Source organism: Symphalangus syndactylus, chromosome 8 (genome assembly GCF_028878055.3).
Source record: "Symphalangus syndactylus isolate Jambi chromosome 8, NHGRI_mSymSyn1-v2.1_pri, whole genome shotgun sequence".
NCBI lineage: Eukaryota > Metazoa > Chordata > Mammalia > Primates > Hylobatidae > Symphalangus > Symphalangus syndactylus.
The window spans coordinates 35,508,265-35,531,458 of record NC_072430.2 but is presented as its reverse complement, the minus strand read 5'-3'; the positions used below and the strand labels follow the sequence as shown (position 1 = coordinate 35,531,458).

Here is a 23,194-nt window from a genome sequence, read left to right as displayed (position 1 = left end):
CTTTTGTTTTTTTACTCTTCATCTGCCAGAAAAACTTCAAAGAGGGGAAGAAAGGGAATTGGGAGATGGGAAAGGAATATCCCAGATAACCTCGCTACTTCCTCTGTGTGTGTTATGTGTGTGCTAGTCTCTTTCCCAACTTCTCTCTGCAAGCCAGAATGTTCAGGTACGAAACAGCTGGCTAAGTAAGGTTTCACTTTTTCTTCCAGAAATTAAAACTAGGAACAGCACTGATCAGTTCCACTTCTCCTCCTCCTTCTCCTCCCACCACCTTTTTCTCTTATGACCTTCTCACAAAACAACATCCACAGAAGGGTTGCATGAGACAGGTACCAAGATAAACATTTTTACATCTCTCCGGACATGAAGACATCCGATCAGAAAGTATGGGCCCTTAATAGAAGTAAATGGAATATGAAGAGTAAAATGGGAAGAAACTAAACACTGCAACTATACATTATATATAGGAAAGAGTCAGTTTGCTCCAGTGATGCCGATGTGATTGGGAAAAGGGTTAAAGCCAAAAATTGGTTCCCACTGATCCTTTTTTTCCTGGCTGAAAGTTTTTTCTTGCACGCACAGAGACACATCTACATACTCCAAACTTCACCAAAGATTCCAAATTTTTGCATTTATCTCTTGCCCTAATTCCATTTCATTCTTGCATTATCCATGCTAAAAAGAGTTTGCTCAGTCTACATGAGTGAAGCTATAGCCCAAAATAGATCTGACATTGGACTGATGGAAATTAATAAACGAAGGAAAGCATTTTAGAGTGGATAAATGGGAAATTGATGGGCAAATCATTTCTATGTGCTCAGATTAGACAAAAAGCACAAGAGGGCCATTTTGTCTAAGCTGGTCACCTAGCTGTTGGCAAAGTGGCCACTACTTGACCCACAGCTAGGTGGCCAATTTAGACAAAAGTTTATCCTACGTCAGTAGTGCCCACTTTCTCCAAGTGAGGAAAACTGGATAAAACTGAGTAAGAGCTTTGGGGAAGCCCCAGAAGTAAATGATAATTAACAAGGGAAGTTGCTTTAAATTCTGATTTTCATCCTTCACGGGAAGAGACAATAGATGCACCTGTCATAAAATGAACTTCTCAGGCAAGTAATTCTCCCAGCATCCACTTCTTCCTTTGCTTCCTCAGAGCCAGTTCCAAATTCTCAGCTGTATGAAATGAAAAACGTAGGCCAGGCACCGTGGCTCATGCCTGTAATCCCAGAACTTTGGGAGGCCGGGGTGGGCAGATCATTTGAGGTCAGGAGTTTGTGACCAGCCTGGCCAACATAATGAAACCCATCTCTCCTAAAAATACAAAAATTAGCTGGATGTGGTGGCACACGCCTGTAATCCCAGCTATTTGGGGGCTGAAGCAGGAGAATCACTTGAACCCAGTGAGTCGAGTTTGCGCCACTGGACTCCAGCCTGAGTGACAGGGTGAGACTCCATTTCAAAAAAAAAGAAACACTTAAAAACAGAAAGACAAGTAGTGGTTGAAAGACAACCGCAAGAGATGGTAATCACAGGAGCATAGGTTGGCTCTGGTTTGCTACTAGAGGATCCAGGAAGAAGCCCAGTGGGTTTCTGCTCAATTCTGAGCACTGTGCTATGTCTTTGAATACCCACACCTAGCAGAACTATACAGAGGAAGTGCTTAGTAAATATCTAGTGACTCAATGAGTAAATTATAAGGAGCTGTAAGGTTTAGGGATAAAGCACACTGATATGCACACATCTCCTTAAAAAATACCCTGCATCGTGAGCTGAGATCGTGCCACTGCACTCCAGAGCCTGCGCAACAAAGCGAGACTCCGTCTCAAAAAAAAAAGTCCTGCATCATTACAGGTGCTCCCCTAATTCAGACTGACTCATTCTCAGCTTTATGCAAAGGGTTCCATTTTAAGATTTTACAGACTTAGTACATTAGTTTCCTATGGCTGCTGTAACAAATTACCACAAACTTGGTATCTTAAAACAACAGTAATTTATTCTCTCATAGTTCTGCAGGCCTGAGTCTGAGATGAGAATCACTGTGCTAAAATCAAGATGTCAGCAGAACTGCACTCCCCGCAGAGGCGTTAGGGAAGCATCTGTTTCTTGTATCTTGCAGCTCCTGGTGGCTGCCGGCATTCCTTGGCTGTGGCTTCATCACTAAAATCTTTAAGATCAGCATTTTCAAATTTCTTTCTGTTTCATCTTCACAGTGCCTTCTCTTCTGTGTAAGCAAAATCACCCCCTGCCACTTTCTTAAGGATGCATGTGATTGCAGTTAAGGCCCACAGATAATCCAGGATTATCTCCCCATCTCAAAACCCTTACTCTCATCTACAAAGACCCTCTTCCCAAATACGATAATAGGTATAGGTTCCAGGGAGGGCAACTTGATGTCTTTGGGAGCCATTACTCAGCTTAGTATTACTGAAAAGAACAGAGCAGGTAGTAGTGATTGCAGCAAGTCTCACACTGTCTCTACTTGCTGCAAACATCTGTGTTATTTCTACATAATGCCTGCAGTTACATATGTGGTATTATCGCAATATACAGCACATGCATTCAAACATTTTGGATTCAAATTAAACTCTGAGCTGCACAACAGCCTCCGGAATGGAATGACTGTAACTTGGGGAATGTCTACATTATCCATTATGTGGGGGCAGGAGTGGGGGGCTAACGCCTAGTCTGTCCTGTGTAATTGGCCTTAGCTCTGCCAATTACTCTATCCTTATTGTTAAACACAATCCATGGGAGGAAACCCAAGAGGGAATTAGCTTATGTGGGAGAGGTTAGTTTGGGTAACAGGAATGTACTCTGCAGCTTTTGATTCAGTTTAGGTTCACTGATGGGTCAAGTTGGGTATTGGCAGAAAATTTGGAATTGGACCATTTTCTTTACCACTCTAATGCTGTGCACTAGAACCTATGGTGCAACCGTATGCTCCTTGGGTTTCTAGGTTAGAAACACTTCTTGAGGTGGGGCTGGTCCTCCGTATGGTTTATTTCTGCTTCTTGCCTACAGACTGGGCATCAAGTCTGCTGGGAACCCATCCTACAGGACCCTCCTAAGGTAGAGAACTCCATCTCCACAGGGTTGAGTTAAATTTTCACACATATGAACAGATGGAATTATTCATACTTGAGCAGTTTTCAAAATTATGCTTTCATGCATTTGAACATTGTCATTTCTTGATTTATTCTCCAGTAATATTAATAAATGTAAAATTCTTAGGACAATGCAGGGCTGAGATTAGGCTAAGGCAAGTGACACACTTGCCTTGGATGTAAAATTTAAGAGAGTGCCAAAAAACTCAGTAATCAAAATAACATTTTAAGGCAATATGTTAAAAATATCAAATCAAAATCAAAGCAGCAAACTATGGCTCACAGGTTGACTATCTCTGTAAATAAAGTTTTATCAGAACCAGTGAGACAGCCAGAGGGGAGAGGGTCCCCGGAAAAACTCCAACTGGCCTGTGCACTGGGGTGGAGCTGTGGAAGTTTGTGCTACTTGCAGCAGGGAAGAGCCTGGCCCTTCCTCTTCCTGTGTGGAACCTGGGATTTGGGCGTGGTCCGGAAGTGCTCTAGATGAACTCTGGCCTTGCTGAGAGTCCCTGTTTCCCCTCTTTTTTCCTTTTCACCCAATAAAGCCCTGCTTTACTTACCCTTCAAACCATCTGCGAGCCTGAATTTTCATGGCTGTGGGATGGACAAGGACTCCATCTTTAGCTGAACTTTAGGAAAATTCCTGTAACACCAGGTCCAGGTGGGCCAAATGTAGCATAGTCATGAAAGTGTTAATTGGATCTTGTCTTTAAAATACTGATATTTTGTTCATTAAGAATTTTTTGCATTATGGATTTTAAAAAATAATTTTAAAATTAATTTTTAAACTGAATTCTTAAAAATTTTTAAAAAAACTTTTTTTTTTAAGACAATTATCACAATTTGATATGGAGCAAAAGTGCTTCATGTATTTTTTCCCAATCTGTCACAGAGTATGTTAAAAAGATATACACAAGAATCACAATTTTAAGAAATTAATAATTTTTACTGTCTCATCAAGGATATTGTTGGGTGAAATAGACATTTTGTTTTACTGTGAGTAGACAATGGCCAAAAGTTTTATCTTCTGTTATTTTTTAACCATCAATGCAAATGTCAATGCAGTGAAAAGGCAAATAACATCTTAGAATTAGAATGAAAATGATTTTAACCCCAAAGACCCCTTGAAAGGGTCTCAGGAGACACCAAGGTCTATGGGCCAGACTGTGAATTGCTGCCTTAAAGGGTAAAGCTTTCACAATATATCAAAAGCATTGTCAGTCACAAGATAAGATCCTCAGTCAGATGGGGGCAACATAATTATGACTAATCTCAAAATTAGTTTTGGAAAAATCAGTGAAGAGTTGAGCAAATTGACTGTCATATAAATAGTTTTGAGCAATCAGGAAATCTTTGAGGCTAAAGATAAAATGTGAAAGAATCTGAATGGCATGAATATAATCCATGACCTGAAGGCATGGCCATTTTAGGGCAGCAAAGTGGAGAAAGAGCACCCCACCCATCACTTACCTTCCATTCCTTGCCCCCACTGCCTCCTGGGTAATGAGGGAGCAGAGGATACTAGAGCAGCAGCAGCAGCAGCAGGAAGGGTGAGGCAAATGGAAGGACAGCACAGGGCATCTGAAGGCTGCTCCAAGACCTTGGGGCCGGTCAGCCTGGTGCGGAAGCTCTCCTGCCATTTCCTAGCACACAACCTTGGTTGAATTCCCAAAGCACTGTCTGGCTGAGCCTCCTCCACCATGTGTAATATGGATTAATATTAATACCTTCCTCATACAATTGTTGTAAGGAATACATGAGATGATGTAGCTAAGGCACTGAGCACAGAAACTGACACAATAAGCATGCAGTAAATGTATCATATTAAGCAGAAGGAACATATTTCTGTGCTCATTCACTGCCCGGTGTTCGGTAACTTTTCTCTACATGCATCAACACTTAGCCCAGAGCCTTCTCAGAGTTAGGTGTTCAGTAAGGGAAGCCTGTCTGGACCTGTCACTTCTTCCATGCTGCACTGAGAGTCATGACTCAATGACAATTCATGCAGAAATCTGATGTTTAGGCTGGGCACAGTGGCTCACACCGGTAATCCCAGCACTTTGGGACGCTAAGGCAGGTGGATCACCTGAGGTCAAGGAGTTCAAAACCAGCCTGGCCAACATGGCAAAATCCTGTCTCTACTAAAAATACAAAACTCAGCCAGGCGTGGTGATGGGTGCTTGTAATCCCAGCTACTCGGGAGGCTGAGACATGAGAATCGCTTGAACCCCAGGGGCGGAGGTTGCAGTGAGCTGAGATTGCACCACTGCACTCCGGCCTGGACAACAGAGCAAGACTCCATCTCAAACAAAAAAAAAAAAAAAAAAAAAAAAAAGGAAATCTGATGTTTAAATACAAAAAAATAGACATAAGTTTGCAAATTATTATGTAAAAATATAAATGTTTGTTACAGAATTGTTTTATATTTTCTTAAAATCATTTTAGTATTGAAAACACATTGAAAAACAAAGGAATCAGCCTTAAAAAGTGACACAGCAAAACATTTAACACACCAACAGAAAAATATACCAACCCTGCTTTTTGCTAGTAGGTCTCTGTGGTAGACAGAATAATGCCTCCCATTCTACCCCAAGATGTCCACATCTTGATTTCCAGAACCTGTGAATGTGTTACTTTATATGGCAAAAGAACTTCACCGATGTGATTATGTTAAGGACCTTGAGATGGGGACATTATCCTGGTGAGCCCAGTGTAACCACAGAGGTCCTTAATGCCTGGTGAGCCCAATGTAACCACAGAGGTCCTTAATGGAAGACAAAGGCAGATGTCAGGGAAAGATATGACTTCAGAAGAAAGGCACAGAGAGATGCCACATTCCTGGCTTTGGAGACAGAGGAAGGGGCCATATGCCAAGAAATGTTGACAGCCTCTGAAAGCTGGGAAGGGCCAGGAAACAGACTCTCCCCTAGAGCTTCCAGAAAGGAACGCAGCCCTGCCAACACCTTGATTTTGGCCCAGTGACACCCATGATGGACTTCTGAAATATAGAATAATAAGATGATAAACTTATGTTGTTTAAGCCACTACACTTGTGGTGACTTGTTATAGCAGCAAATAGAAAACTAATACAGTCCCAAAGCTTATCCAATCACCTGTGGCATACTTCAGTGCATGATAAAGAAGAGGCCAGGTCACCAAGGTGGGGACTAACAACTCCTACAGCTTTACTAAGCTCCCCAGTGCGGCTTCTGGCCATTGAAATGCCACAAAATGAGAGATTTCTCATGAACAACCATCCCTACCCATGAGGATTTGGATTCAAGAGTTCTGAAGTGTGAGAATATCCATGTTTAACAAATCCTATTGGTGACTTGGTTAGACATGGTTCAGTGGTCCACACTTTCACACACATTCCTCTTTTTTTATTTTTTGGAGACAGAGTCTCGCTCTGTCACCCAGGCTGGAGTGCAGTGGCGCGATCTCAGCTTACTGCAACCTCCGCTCTCAGGTTCAGCAATTCACATGCCTCAGCCTCCTGAGTGGCTGGGATTACAGATGTGTGTGACCATGCCCAGCTAATTTTTGTATTTTTAGTAGAGACAGGGTTTCTCCATGTTAGCCAGGAGGGTCTCAAACTCCTGACCTCAAGTGAGCCACCCTTCTCGGCCTCTCGAAGTGATGAAATTATAGGCATGAGCCACTGCACCCAGCAGAAACATTCATTTCTGTATGTAAGGTGCTTACAATTTAGGGGCTGAGTAAATATAATTCCAATCCCTAATAGAAAAATATATATGCATTATTTTAAAGACAAGTCAACAGCCAGGGACAAGAGTAAAGGACTAGAAATGTCCTAGAACACATACATTCTTTTGTATGCTTATGTCAACAAAAACAAGTTACAGAATTAAACCAGATGAGAACTCCGTCTGCTCTCCCCTATGTGACCAGTGCTTCAGGTTTAGGGGGCAGGTGAAACGGAATCCTGGCAGCCCTATAGACCTCTCACTGAAAAGCATCCCTGCTGAGCGCATACCCAAGCCGGGCCCTTTCTACCCCCTCACCTGTCTCAGCTGTTTCCTGATGAGGTGGAGATGTGCTGGCCCAGGGCGTGTCGTCTGCAAACTGAACCCAGTTGCTGATGGCTGAGGCCAGATCAGGTGGGGGCTGCTCAGGGCTCCCAGGTGGGGAAGCTGCTTCAGAGATGAGGACCATCTTTTCAGAGGAGTCATCCTGCTCCGAGTGGGAATGGTCTTGAGAGCCTCCATCCACCACATTGTTCTCCCCGGAGGAGCTCTCGGACTGGTCTGGGGAAGATGACAGTCCTGGGAGGTGCTCTTCCGTGCCCCCTGAAACAGATACCAGACACCACCATCATGTGAGGAAGACCGCTCTTCAGAGCCATCTCATGGAGGCAAAAACTAAGGATGGCCATGGGGTGCCCGCACGACTCGCCACTGCAGTGAGTGGGGAGAAGAAAGAGCCACACCCATCTGACTCTATGTTAAATGACTGTTTACCTAATCATGTATAAACGCTGTAAGCTCAGCATGTCTCGAGTCAGTATACTGGCAGGCAGAGACTAGGGGCTTTCTTCACTGTTCTTTTTTTTTTTTTTTTTTTTTGAGACGGAGTCTCGCTGTGTCACCCAGGCTGGAGTGCAGTGGCGCGATCTCGGCTCACTGCAACCTCCGCCTCCCGGGTTCACGCCATTCTCCTGCCTCAGCCTCTCCGAGTAGCTGGGACTACAGGCGCCCGCCACCACGCCCGGCTAATTTTTTGTATTTTTAGTAGAGACGGGGTTTCACCGTGGTCTCGATCTCCTGACCTCGTGATCCGCCCGCCTTGGCCTCCCAAAGTGCTGGGATTACAAGCGTGAGCCACCGCGCCCGGCCTCTTCACTGTTCTTATGCCAGCATCTACTCCAGTGCTTGGGGGTCACAAAGGAAATTGCTTACAGAGGTCAAGTAAGACCTGAGTCAAGTGGAACAAGTGAAAGGCAAAAGGGACTGGTGGGGACTGTGGCTGAACAGGAGCACTTCTTTCTGTCTGAAGACATTCAAATTCAAATTTCAAACTCTTTGTGGTCTAAGCTATACACAGCCACAGGACACCAGGTGCAAACCCGTGTGCACTAACGACCAGCTGAATGTAACCTGGAGGCTATTCCTGCAGCACTGCATCACTGCATCACTTGATTGGCCCTAGAAAATTTAACAGCCTTCAAAATTTTTTTTTGAAAATTAAAAAACCTGGCCGGGCGCGGTGGCTCATGCCTATAATCCCAACACTTTGGGAGGCCAAGGTGAGTGAATCATCGGAGGTCAGCGGTTCAAGACCAGCCTGACCAACATGGCGAAACCCCACCTCTACTAAAAACACAAAATTAGCCAGGCGTGGTGGCACATGCCTGTAATCGCAGCTACTTGGGAAGCTGAGGCAGGAGAATCACTTGAACCTGGGAGGCGGAGGTTGCAGTGAGCTGAGATTGCGCCATTGCACTCCAGCCTGGGCAACAAGACCAAAACTCCATATCAAAACAACAACAACAACAAAACTATATCCTGATTATGGTGGTAGACACACAAATCTATACATGTGCTGAAATTCATCAGCTGTACAACAAACGAAGTCAATTTTTCTGTATAAATTTTTTTAATCAAATAATTAATGTAAAAATCTTTTCTCCCATCACTTGCCAACTGGTCCATCTGCAAGTATTCAAAGCCTCTATAGCACTGTCAAACAGAAATAAAATGTGAGCTACATATGTAATTTTAAATTTTCTAGTAGCCACATGAAAAAAATTAAACACAACAGGAGAAAGTATTTTAATAATACACATTTCAACCCAATGTTGCAAATTTATAATTTCGACATGTAAGAAATATAAAATTATTAGCTATTTAATTTTTTTAAACTAGGTCTTTGAAATTTAGCGTAGGTATTTGATGCTTACAGCAGATCCCAATTCAGACTTGTCACATTTCAGGGCCTCGTAACCACGTGGCCACCATATTGGAGAGCATACCTGTCGACTCTCACTTTCTAGGTGTTATAAATGAAGATGGGATGACTTCAGTTGGCACTGGTAGCTACAGTAGAACAGAACCAACTGGCATGTCTCTGCAAATATCTCCTGGATCCTACCTTGACCTTCACCCCTGAGCACAAGTTCTCCAAAGTCAATATAGTCATCCTCCTTATGATCAAGGATGACCGTACTGAGCTCTTTCCACATGCCTGGCACTGCTCTAAGCACTTTTATGTATGAATTCACTTAAGCCTCACAACAACCTGTGAGATAGGTACTGATTATCCCTACTGTACAGATAATGAAACTATGCATGGAGAGGCTAAATAAATAATCTACCCAAAAGCATATCACTCATTCCTGGTGCAACACGGATTTGAACCCAAGCACTCTGGCTCCAGAGCCTGTCACTTTTAACAACTACTTTCAACAACTACATTTTAAAAAGGCTGAGAGTAAAGTACTCGGTAAATATTAAGTTTTTGTTTCTTGGGAGAAAACAGCCAATACTTTTGGTGTTTCCAAGCCCCTTTTTAGGGCCCTAAGGTTCCCAAGATGCTTTTTTGGTGTGTAAATTCTTCCACTTAGGATTCTAAGATCTCAAGAAAGAAAGTGAGAAACTGACACTTTTTTCTACACTAAGATCCCACCCAAAGAATAATCAAGTAGAAGCCATAACAAATAGACATAGTTCTTTGACAATCTCTTCACTTTAGGAAATGAAGGCACTCCTTACCCTGCGAGTGGGCAGGAAAGGGTGGCTCTTCATTGAAGGAGACCCATTCTGACTGGTGGGTGGCAATCACATGGTCCAAAGTCGTCATGCTAAAAAGGCACTGGTCATCTTCACACTGCTGACCTCAGGTGAACCCCAGAATACTGTCTGGGGTGGGCTGGGGTAGGGGTATGGTAGTACGGTAGACTTGGGTCCAGGGTCTGTTCTAGGTGTCTTGCCAAAGGCAGTACTCAGAATGTAGACAGATCAGCCCCTCTTGCCGTTGGTTAATCTGCCAGGCAGAAATCTGTTTAACAAACAAACAAACAAACAAAAAATTTAAAAGGATAACCATCACATTATACTGAATCCACATAGGTCTAGGGCTTTTAGCGCTGCCCACAAGAAGGCCTGGGGTGGTTTCCAACTTGCCTTACTTCGCTCTGTTCCTGTCACACCCTCACCTTTTACACTGAAATGTCTGTCTTTAGCATCAAGATAAGCTTTTCTAGATAAGCTTTTATATCACACTTGCAAATTATTACACAAATTTCAGCAATTAGATTCTCTAACTTCCCTAATTATTGTATTTTAGAAATACTGTCATCTATAAGACTATCATTGCAAAACAAATAAAACTTTTCAAAATGCTTTCACTTTCTCTTACCAGCTGGCAAAATAGAAGCATGTTCTTTTCTATTAAATTAGTCCAGTTTCTTGCCTTAGGTAGGTAACTCTTTGTAAGCCTGATTTAAATCTTTGGCAGAAACCCAACAATCTCCAGATGGTATCTCCAAGCATGGTTTATCAATCAAGAAAAATAGAAATGAAGTGATCTTGTTCATTTGGAGTAAGAGGATAGGGAATATCTGTGCTAGTGAAAAATATGAGAGAAACATTTTCAATCTAGGCCTATTTAAATTAGTTACAATGGTCTTGCCTTTGCTCATACTGCAATTATGTTCTAGGAATACAGAAAGATTCTTAATTGACATAATTTTGTTTATGGTATTAATATCTTTTTACAACCTGAACCTAGCTCTTGATCTAATAATGATTTATAATGAATTAATAAAATCTGAATTTATCAAAAATTAATGTGCTTCCACAAAAGAGCTACTATATACCTTGAACAATATCAGTTCTTATTAACTGAATATACACAATATTCAGATAGTTTCTAGAACAACTGAACTCTCTAGAACAACTTAACTCACAGTCTTCCAACTGCTGCACAATGAAAAGTTTAGGAAATTTTACTACAGGTTATCATCTGCAGTAAATAATCTCTATGTGGGAAAATCGGTAAAAACATGAACAGCTTTTGCTTTTTTGGTGTTTAAACCAATTAGTTTTGGCACATGATGCTTCCTACAACTAATGTTTATATAGAATTTATAATTTCCAGAAACACATTTTCATACCATACTTCACTTGATTCGGTAGCCATTTTGTTGAGTAGGACACATAGTACTCTAATTCTTCTATGGATAAAGAAATTTGGGCTGAGAAAAATTAAGTGACTTACCTAACACTTTTAGTGTTTCCAGGCCCTTTTGGTACTTAAGGTTCTTAAAATCCTTCCTCCAGGCTTCTAAGTGGAAGAGTTTACAAAACTCAGCACAGTGGCTTTTTTTCATAATAAGATCTCACTCAAAGAATAATCAAGTAGAAGCCGTAACAAGCAGGTGTGTTCGAAGCACCACGATAAGTGATAGATCCAACCCTTGAGCCCAGGTCTTCTGCAGCCAAAACACTCTAACCCTGATGTCACAGCCACAAAGAAGTACAACAGAATACAGTACATATAGACTATCACCCAACTTAAGTACTTTACAAATATCAATTACAATGGAACTGTAATGAAATGTCCGGGAAACTCCCCATGTGAAAGTTTGCCAGCACACTCCAAGCTATATAAAGGATGGAAAGCCCAGAACCCTCTTCTCCAAGTCCCTCTCCTAAGATCCTTGCCAACCACAGGGCCAGACACAGGCAAACAGCCTGGAGAGAGGAGGTCTCCCAAACCAGATCTTACCAGAGAGCAGCGCAGGGTCCACAAGCACAACGAGCTGATTCCCACCGGCTTCTGCCTATGACGACTTTCTCAAGCCCTGTCAAATGTGTGTCACTCAATGTGGTAATGGCTGCGGGCCAAGATAAGGCAGTAAAATTGAAGAGTCAGATTCCTCCTCTCTCAACAACAGCAGCATGTAAACCAGCCCCACAGCACCCTTCAAAAAAAAAAAACAAAAACCCACAATACAAGTCCCTATGCTGACACATGCAGTGTCATCACTCAACGGGGAAAACATCCTGCCAATCCGGCAATGATGAACCCAGCAAAAGTCATGGATAAGTGGGGTAGGGAAGGGAACAGGGGAGGAAGGTGAAGGTAAGGGGAAAATATTTAAAAATTTTAAACTGAAAGGTTTTAAAGATCAACAACTTCAGGTGTTACGAGAAAACTGAGGCCCAAGGAAATCATGTGCACGAATAGAGATTGTGATCATGGGCCCAGGAGTTAGGTTGTTTGGATTCGAGTCCTATACAGTCTTGGAGTCCTATACAGTCGTGGACTCATAACTCAACCTCTTTAAGCTTCAGTTCACCCTTGTACACAAAGAATAATAAAACTCACTCCATAATTCTGAGGATTAAACAAGATAATGTACGCCAAGTACTCAGGACTGGATGTAATAAACCCTCTGTAAAATGACAATGAAAACAGCAGGTGACCTTACAGAGGGCTTACTGTGCCCCAGGCTCCATTCCAAACCAATGTTAGCCATCGCCAGCACTGCTGCTGTTGTTAAATGACTCGCCCAAGGTTGCGTAACTTGTTCGTAGCAGTCTTGGGACTGGAATGCAGATTTCATGAAACCACTCCATTTCTGTCATTTGCAGATTCTGGTTTCAGTCATTGTTCAAGAAGTTCTAGATGCTAAGTAGAGTCATGTGCTCAGCTACAGTGACCAGAAGGCAGATTCTAAATCCTCTTCATTATAGATATAGGTGCATTCTGGCCAAAGTACCAAGACCATTCCTCAGAATGTATGAACCAAAAAAGAGCCCCAAAACTTTATCTATCCTTCCTTCACTTGTCCCAGACCAGACATGGGCTGGTGACAGACAACGAGTGGTCCCAATGAAGACTGGTGGAACAAACTGATCACATGGAACCCCCATCATATTCCACACCATAAATCCATAAAATGGATTTTAGGTATTTGCCATGGAAGAGCCACACCAATAAGCCATAAGAAATTAGACCTTGAAAAGTGCTGTGCTAGCAGCTGGAAACCCACAGAAGAACCCAATAATTGTGAGGTTAAGTTCATACCAGAATTAGTTTCATGGTAAAAACCTCACCCCATTTTTAGAATGTGAATCATAAAATGAGGTTTAGAATCACCACAAATGAGTGGTGACTCAGTATCAGCAGGAGGATTGACCAACAGATGCTAAAAGTTTCACTGAAGTCTTGGAGTTGCCATTTCAGAGAGCTACTTCTTTCTCAGCATTGCTTATATACAAAAATTTGTAGAAGGGAGAATGCAATTGTCTGATAAGATGGGGGTCACAGAAGTAGTTTTGTCTTATGACAGTCCAATAATTGCCTTTGTGAGACCTACATGTCTGGAAATGTACCAGTTACCCTTGAGACAGCAACCCTCAAGCAGCTCCCAATACAGCTGAGGAGATAAGGACCCACAGAACAGCAAATACAAGTCCAGAATAACTGCCCCAGATAAAGGACATGCCGGGAGTGCCACAGTTTAGCCATAGGGAGATCTCTGAGAGTTGGAACCATATGGGACTGGGTGGGTTTCTGAGATCTGAAGGATGTCCTTGATTCTGGACCAACAGAGGGACAAGTGAGGGAAGCCTCTGGACAGGGGATCACCGCAAGTGACAGTAAAAATCAGAAGCAGACCTTAACAAGGCATGTTTCTGTCTGAATAAGGATCTGTCTGATGAGAGCAGAGGTATCCACTGGGGGAATACGGAGTGAAGGGATTGATTGACCATAAAAGCCAAGGAGAGTTCAAGGGGAAATGAGAAGCTGTGGGAGGTTTAAAAGCAGAGAGTGACTCAAGAAGTGTGCTTAAGGGAGATTAGCCTTCCTCAGACAGTGCTGGACAGAAGTGTGGTGATGGAATTTTTCAGCCATCAGTACCTCTGGTGTGTTTCACAAAGTTGGGGGCCACAGTCATCAGGAACATATACTGTTTCTGCCCATTCTAGGGCCTCAGGGTCAAGGAAGAACAAAACAGCATCTCTGCCCTCAAGCAGCTGTCAACTGCAGGGAGATACGACAGCAACCTAAAACAATAACCTCTGCTCTCTAACCTATTCTGGCGGTCAGTCACCAAAAGTAGGACAGCAGCAAGTAAGAGTGTTAAGAGACTTCTGAGAGCTTGAGCTATAGGTGGTCTTGAACTGTACCCTAAGCTGGAAAGGAGGAGTCAGAGCAAAAGAGCTGTGGGGCACAGGCACTCAGGAAGGGGGAGCAGGAATGGCATGTCTAGCCCACAGTGAGTTACACTCTGTTCATCTGAAGAGGGTGTCAAGTGCCCTGGAAAAGGAGCTCTAAGTTTCAGAATGAGTTTGAGCTCTGGAGCTTACCCTCTCCGATCCCATTGCCAATGCCTTGGCTCAGCCCCTCATGATCTCTCACGCAGACAGTTACAAGTCTCCTACCTGTCTCCCTGCCTTCAGGGAGGAGACAAACCTACTATCCAACCTGCTCAAACCTACGATCCAACCTACTATGCTAGAGTTATCTTCCTAAAACCTGAAAATGGCTATGCTACAGCTCTGCTTACAGCTCCTCAAAGTCTCCTCACAGGACAAAGTGAGGTATGAGAAATGAACAAAGGATTCCTGAGAGCAGGGGTTGCATGCTATACCCTCAGCATTGAGCATAGTGCCTGGCACATGTTAGCAATTCAATAAAAATTGTTGTATAAATGCAGGCACTTTGTGAATGTGGCCCTGATCCACCTCTCTAATCCCATGTGTCGTTCTCTCCCCTTGTGAATCCTATATTCTGGATGAACTGAGTTATTTGAAAGACTGTGTTTTTGAATATACTTTGTCCTATTCGATCACTTGTTCATATATTAATTTAATACATTATTAAATATATCTTTGGGATACATTTTCCCTACATTTTTATTTCATGAGCTCCTGTTCACCTTCAAGTCTTAGCTCAATCATTACCTCAGGCTTGGTTCAACAAGCATTTATGCCAAGTGGCAATCACTGAATGCAAAGATAAACAACACAAATCATTTTGCCATAAAACCTTTATAATATGCATGCTCATTGTTTTTTGCTTACTCAATACCCAAAATTCCTTTTTTTTTTTTTTGAGAAAAAAAATATTATCTTTACATCCCTCCTGGCAATTAATCCAGGCTTTGTCAATGGCTGCTAGAATGTTGAGGGAATGCTAAAAGGTACAAGGGCCTTGAATACACGCGAGAGTGGCATGCAAACAATGGAAACTTGACCCAAGCCCAAAAGCAGGCGCAACCCAATTCCGTGGCAATGGTGACAAGTGCGGCATCCTAACCAGACTTATGGTGTGACTCTGGCTCTGTTCACTGCTGGCTAGGTCCTGTGGCTCCTACCTATTTTCCAAGCCACGTTTGACAGTCATCTGGCAATCCAATGAGCTCTTTCATACCTTTCAATAGACTTCTTTCCTGCTTGTATTAGCCAAAATTAATTTCTGTTGCTTGCAACCAAAAACTCTGATCTATAGTGGTACTCCTCAACTTCCAATAAGTAAAGTACCATACTTCTCACTTGCCCTTTATCCCCCATATCTTCTGAATGCTGATACTATCTTAACCTACACTCATTTACCAAATTATAATGAAATTATTTGCGAATGTGGCTATATGAGGAAAGGGACTTGATCTTTTGCTTATTGATGTCTTTAACTCTTAGAATAGGGTATGGCTTTTAGTAAATGTTTGTTGGGTAACCAGCTGGATGGATGGATGAATGAATGAATGAATGAATGAATGAATTTGCCTTAACATACAGTAGGTAGCCTCTTCAGCTCTTTTGAGATATTAGTAAATGTTTCAGGAAGGTTAATTTAAACACTATGTGTAAAATAGCTTTGGAGAAAATCTGGATATAGGGAAATATGTTCATTCCCCTTTCTCTTTGATCTAAAATTACATCATCCAATTCCAATACAGTAGACACTAGACATAGGGACTACTGATATGTGGTTAAATCCGAATGAGTTGTTCCTTAAGTGTAAAATATACACCAGATTTTAAAGAGTATAAAAATGTGTAAAATATCTAATAATTGTATACTGCTTTCATGTTAAAATGGCATCTTGGATGTATTAGCTTAAGTAAAACATACTGTTAAAATTAATTTCACCAGTTCCTTTTAACTTTTTTAAATGAAATTACTAAAGTATTTAAAATCATATATAAGTAGCCCACACTATAATTCTTTCTCTTTTAACTGAGACAGGATCTCACTCTTGCTCAGGCTGGAGTACCAGGGCACTATCACAGCTCACTACAGCCTTGACCTCTGCAGGCACATGTGATCCTCCCACCTCAGCCTCCTGAGTAGCTGGGTCTATAAGTGCACACCATCACACCCAGCTAATTTTAAAAAATGTTTCCTTAGAGACAGGGTCTCACTATGTTGCCCAGGCTGGTCTCAAACTCCTGGGCTCAAGCAGTCCTCCCGCCTCAGTCTCCCAAAGTGCTGGGATTACAGGCGCAAGTTACCACACCTGGCCTCATGGTATACTCCTATTGGACAGCATTGCTCTAAAGCAGTCCATTTTTATTTCACCCTTGATTTTGAAGGCTACTTTTCACAAGACACAGAATTTTTCCTTCAGTATTTTGCCTTTTGGTCTGAATGTTTCTAATGAGCAGTTGATTATATGTAATTACTCATGCTTATATAATGTGTCTTCTTTCCTCTAATGGCTTTCAATATTTTCTCTTTATCTTTCATTTTCAGCAACTGACTATCGTGTATTTGGATGTAGTTTTCTTAGAACTCATTTTACTTGAAGTTAGTGGAGTTTCTTGAATCTGTATGTCAGTTTTTTCATTAAATTTGGAAAAACTGAGTCAGTATTTCTTCAAATATGTTTTTCTGCCCCTTTTCCATCTCTTCTGTTAATCTGTCCTTGCGTTCACTGACTCTTTCTCTTCTCATCTCCATTCTCCCATAAGCTTATCCTGTGAATTTTGTATCTTAGTTATTCTGCTTTTCCATTTTATAATGTTCTTTTATAATTTCTATTTCTCTGCCGTGATGTTCACTCATTGTGACATATATTCACTCATTGTGACAATATTTTCCTTTAGTTCTTTGAACATATTTATAATGGCTGCTTTAAAGACTTTGTCTGCTAAATCCAACCCCTGGACCATTTGGCATTAGTTACTATTGACTTTTTTTTTTTTTTTTTTTTTTTGCTTGACTATGGGTAATACTTTCCTAAGGTTTTTTGGTTTTTTTTTTTTTTGCTTTGTTTTGTTTTTTTTTGCATACCTAATAATTGTTGGTGATACACTGAAGACCTTCTGGATTTGACTTTCCTCTGCAGAGTGCTGATTTTTGTTCCAGCAGGCAGTCTGACCAAGCGCTGCTCACCTAGAGCTTGTATAAAGCTTGGTCTTTTACTTCATTGGATTAATTTGTTTCCCACAGACCTCTAATTGCCATAGGACTCAATTTCTAAATTCTGTCTCCCCTGCAGATCTTGACAGGGTCTGATGGTTAATATTGAGCGTCAACTTGATTGGACTGAAGGATGCAAAGTATTGTTCCCAGGTATGTCTTTAAGGGTGTTGCCAAAGGAGATTAACATTTGAGTCAGTGGACTGGGAGAGGCAGACTCACTCTCAATCTGGGTGGGTACTATCTAATCAGTAGCCAGTGTGGCTAGAATAAAGTAGGCGGAAGAAAGTGGAATGACCAGACTTGCTGAGTCTTCTGGCCTTCATCTTTCTCCCATGCTGGGTGCTTCCTGCCCTCAAACATCAGACTCCAGTTTCTTCAGCTTTTGGACTCTTGGACTTACACCAGTGATTTGCCAGAGGCTCCTCAGCCTTTGGCCACGGACTGAAGGCTGCGCTGTCGGCTTCCCTACTTTTGAGGTTTTGGGACTCGGATTGGATTCCTTGCTCCTCAGCTTGAAGACAGCCTACTGTGGGACTTCACCTTGTGATCAATACTCCTTAATAAACTCCCCTTCATATATACATCTATCCTATTAATTCTGTCCCTTTAGAGGACCCTGACTAATACACAGGGCTTGGTTCTACGCTTTGCTAGGGTAGGTTTAAAGTAAATCTTACTCTAGAGCATGGGCTGGCAAACTACAGTCACAGCAGCCTAAGTCTGGCCCTCTGCCTTTTTTGGTAAATAAAGTTGCATTATTAGTATATTTACCAGCCACACTCATTAGTTTACATATTGTCTATGGTTGCTTTTGGTCTACAATAGCAGAGTTGAGTAGCTGTGACAGATCACAGGGACTGAAATAATTACTGCTCAATAATAACAACTACTGGCCCTTTATAGAAAAAAATTTACAGACCCTCCTTGAGAACATGGTCCTTTCCCCTAAGACACAGGCTTTCTATACTTGGTTGGATGCTTGAGATGTTAATAAGACGTTAACAAGTTCTTTCCACTGTGGCTAGGCTGGACCAGACCACCAATGTCCCCCACTATTGCCTGATGTCCAGTATCTTTGTCCCATTCTCAATCCTCCAGCAGCCACTCTATTAAGCTCTGTATGGTTTCAGTGTGTACCTGTGCACTCTAAGCTGGCCAAGGGTTCTCTCAGTACACCCAGACATACTTCTGCTCCTCTCCCCATCCCCATGCTCTCTGGTCCCCAACTCTCTGCTCTCTGGTGGCCTGTCCTGCAGATTCCAGCTGCTTCAATTGCCCCAAACTCTGATCCCTGTTTTCTTAGCTCAGCAGGACTGCTGTGCTTGGCTTAGACTCCAGCTGACCACACTGCAGTCAGGAAACTCTTCCCTGGAAAAGAGCCAAGGCGAGTGTCAGGCTCACCTCAGGATAGAAAATATTGTGCTGCCTGTTGACTGAAGCCTGAAAACAGTCGCCTCATAGATGTTGTTGTTTTGTGGTTGTTCGCTGCAGAAGAAGGGCTAGTTACCAAGTATAACCAGAACTGGAAGCCCTCCCCTGGAACATTACTTTCTGACTTGTATTCACTTTTAAAAAGAGACTAGTTCAGACATCTAAATACAGGTCATTTCACACTAATGTACAGAAAATTAATTGGAAATTTTACAGAAATTTTATAAATCATATGAGAATAAAAGGAAGGTTTCATTCAGCCATATAGACTAATTCCATTGCTCCAGAGCTGGGAAAATGATTTTTGTTAGGTTAGCTATGCTATATAATACAAAAACATTACTTGTGCCTGGTTAGTGATCCAAAAGAGGTTGTTAAATCTTTGGCCATCTTCCCTGTCTACCTCTTTTTCATAGGTATTCAGCTAGGTAGCGTCTATAAAAATCTCCACATCCACTTTTTGGGTTTGAGACTACTGGCAACCACTGTCCAGCCATCTGTTTGGAGTTTATGCAGAAACATCTTCAACTAGATCCTGGTGTCCATTCCAAACCCACAAGGCCTCAGTTTTCTCTTAAATAAGGACAAGCATCTAAAGGTCAAATCAAAATCTACCAAGAAAGGAAGAATGGGAAAAACAGACTACATAAATTCTATATATTTCTTTACAGCGTTCTTCTAAAGCAAGATATTCAGCTACCTTATTGAGCATCTACTATGCACTCAGAATTGTGCATAGCACAACGACACAATATAACAACAAGCTTTCATACACTGATATCTGTGTCACAGTGGGCTACAGGAGCCATAGAGGCCGAATCAGAAAGTTGAAATAACCATGCTGCTTGTTTCAAAAGTTGCTAGAACAAAGAGAAGACTGGAAGGCCCCATTACCCTGTGAGAAAGACTAAATCAGATTAAGGACTTGAACACTGGTTCTCTTCCCTTTCCTTCTTCCACATTCTTTTCCTTGATGAGAGACCTGAATTCTAATTAATAAAACCTGAACAGAGTTCACTGAAGAACACACACACACACACACACACACACATTAACAGGTACCTTGATGCTCCTAAAAGAGAAAATGAGTTGAGTGATCCTGGTTGTTTGCTCTTATTATTTTGACTTTTTAAAAATTTCATTCTTTCATTTAAATATTTTATTTGAAAAAACAAACAAAAGGAGACCACCCAATCTTCCTCCAATTTCCATTGAAAACTGGGGAACAGAATGAACACCTCAGCCTCAAATCAAACAGGGATGAGAAAGAAGTCCAAAAGAAACAAATGTCATACTTGGACCACAGTTAGCATCTATCTATGATTCTCCATAAGTGAACTCCCTCTTCTTTTTGTCTTACAAGCACACACAGCATAATCTCCTAACCCTATGTGCCTTCCCTTCTCTAAAGTCATATTACTTGTGTGTATGGGTGTGTGTATATGTGTGTATACATGCATATACACACATTTATGTACATGCATACATATATGTATATCCCAAGGTTATAATTACAAAATACTCTATTGTGTGATTTTCCTTCAAAATAAACAATCCTGATGGCTCTGCTATCTAACAATTCCATGGCCCCACATTCAGAGTCAAGAATCTAAGTTACACTTGGCTTGAAAAACTGGTTAGGCATTGCCTCTGATCTTTGGTGCATTCCTGAGGCAGTGACCTTGACTGACATCCCCAGGTACCTGAGCACTGTATCACATTAGTGCATGGCTCTGGTAGGAGGTCAGGCTTTAAAGACTGCAAAATATTTTTCAGTTCCTTGAACTCTTAGAAGATACTGACTTACTCCATCTTGGTACATTCAGCTTGGTTTAACTCCACTTCATATTTTTTTTTGAAATGAGAATACTAATATTTTGCCTGCATGATAGTGGGGAGTTGATGTGGATAATTTCTTATCTGTATTTTAGAGCCATATATAAATTAGATGCATTTTACAATTCATCTAATTTCAGAAAAGATAAAACATTTTTTAAGGCTGGGCACAGTGGCTCACGACTGTAATCCTAGCAATTTGGAAGGCCAAGGAGGGTGGATCACTTGAGGTCAGGATTTTCTGACCAGACTGGCCAACATGGTGAAACCTCATCTCTACCAAAAATATGAAAATTAGCCAGGCGTAGTGGTATGCGCCCATAATTCCAGCTACTCGCAAGGGTGAGGCAGGAGAATCGCTTGAACCCAGGAGGTGGAGGTTGCAGTGAGCCGAGATTGCGGTACTGCACTCTAGCCTGGATGACAGAGTGACTCCATCTCAAAAAAAAAAAAAAAAAAAAAAAATATATATATATACACTTATTTATACACACACACACACATATTTCTTAGAATCAATGACATTGTCTTATTTTTTACCAGTTATCAAAAATTACAATTAGTATATAGTTCTAGAATGCAAAGAACTTCATGGGTGATTTCAATTCACTTTTACAGTAATCCTGAGATAAGTAAAGGAAATATTTCTCTCACTTGATAAAGAAACTGGCTCAGAGAGGTTCTGTGACTAGATCAAGGTCACAGAGCTAACCATCTCCCAAAATTGGGACAGAATAACAGACCTCCTGACTCCATAAATTCCGCACTCTTTCCACAACAGCACATTCTGCCTTCTAGAAATGAGGTATAACTGACAGAGTTCACTGCATCACCAGCATCCATTTCTTCTCATCACCCCGGTTTAAGCCAATCACAGTAATTCCTATTCCTGCTTTCTTATCTTCACCTAGAGGTGGTAACTTCACCAAGTTCTAGCTAGTTAGACATACATGGAGATACAGTGAGAAATATAGTTCTAAAAAGTATTTTTTGTCTTGGTTTTGTTTTGCTATCCCAACGAAGGAGAGAGATGTAGTTCACGCAGCTCTGATCCTTCTCATTTTCTCTTTTTTCCCAACTTGAATATGGTCTTAATAGCTGGAGCTACAATAATCATAGGAAGGGCAGGCTAAGAGAGTAACAGTCATTGGCCCTGATGTCACTGAGCCACTGAACTGATATCAACAATCATTTGTTTCTCTATTTTTTATGTGAAAAATTATATTTTTGCTTAAGATATTAGAATTAGACTTTCTGATGCATGCAGATGAATGTAAACTCTAACCAAAAAAAAAAAAAAAAAAAAAAAAAACAGAAGAGATCAATGTGGTAGGCAGAATCCTAAAATGACCCCATTATATCTGAGCCCTGGTATTACTCTTGTAGTTATGTTATACTGCATGGCAAAACAGATTTTACAGATGCAATTAAGGTTACTACTCAATTGACCTTAAGACAGGGAGATGATCCAGGTGAGCCAAATCTAATTAACGAGCTCTTTAAATGGGGGCTTCAGTCCTGCAACCACAAGGAACTGAACTCTGCCAACAATAGGCCATAGCCTGAAGGGGACCCTGAGCTCCAGTGAGAACACCACTGGCCAACCCTTGATTTCTGCCCGTGGTACCCTGAGCAAGGAACCCATTCAGACTGTGCCAGACTTCTGACCTAACAAAGAGCGAGGTTTCAACACACACTTTGTGGTCCTGTGATACACACTTAGAGAAAACCAATACATAAACCAAGAAAATCTCTGATTGTCAATGAGATTGTGAAAGAAAAAGGGAGTATAACAGTAAAAAAATGGGAGGAGAATTTACTCCAGAGCTTAAAATCTTCGGAGTCTAGGCAAAGCCTTCTTTTCCCAATAATTTCCCAATATGGATAAGGGACTGAACTTCAACTAAAATCAACCGTTATCCATAGTAAGGAATAAACAAAGACAATGCAAAACAGCAGAAAATACAAAATGACACATGTCGCACTTTGAAACATACTACATGGGTATTCTCTCTCCAGGTTTAATTTCCTTTTTTCTACCTTGCTTATTTAGGCCACTGCAAAATTAGGTTACCTTTTCAGAGACATGGGGCAAGGCTGGAAAAGTGATCATTTTTAGTGGAGAAAGTTAAGGAAAATTTTGGGGCATGTTCCCTTTCGACATCAGAAGGCCAATAGCAATTCAACCAGTTTTCTGGAGCAGCAGTGATCATTACACACCAGTGACTCTTAACAGTGAGGGATGTTAACATTTTAGAATGTTTTGAAGGTGGGATGAGGGGAGAGTGAGGAAAAAAGGAAGGAAAGGAAAAGTAAACTCGATTGTGGAATCTTCTCTCACACTCTTTCCTTAAATAGGATATTTATTCATTCATCAAACAAGTGGTTATTAAATACCAGCTAGATGTTCAGGGTACAAAAGTA

General features: G+C 41.4%; 1 protein-coding gene across 10 annotated transcripts in view; it reads right to left on the bottom strand.

The window, feature by feature from the left end:
• The window catches only part of STON2 (stonin 2), a 190,842-nt gene that overhangs the window by 141,937 nt on the left and 25,711 nt on the right, over window positions 1–23,194 (bottom strand). For 6 of the 10 annotated variants that reach the window (XR_010122343.1, XM_055288542.2, XM_055288539.2 and 3 more), the window contains 2 exons: window positions 9,836–10,121; window positions 7,130–7,414 (listed from right to left, as the gene is read on the bottom strand). Coding sequence is in view for 9 of the 10 variants with exons in the window: in XM_055288542.2 (XP_055144517.1) it covers window positions 7,130–7,414; window positions 9,836–9,923 (373 nt within the window). In the remaining variant the exon portion in view is untranslated. Of the gene's footprint in view, window positions 1–7,129; window positions 7,415–9,835; window positions 10,122–11,342; window positions 11,409–11,852; window positions 11,962–23,194 lie in introns of all 10 variants that reach the window. The other 4 variants (XM_055288538.2, XM_063645522.1, XM_063645520.1 and 1 more) reach the window with 3 other exon arrangements.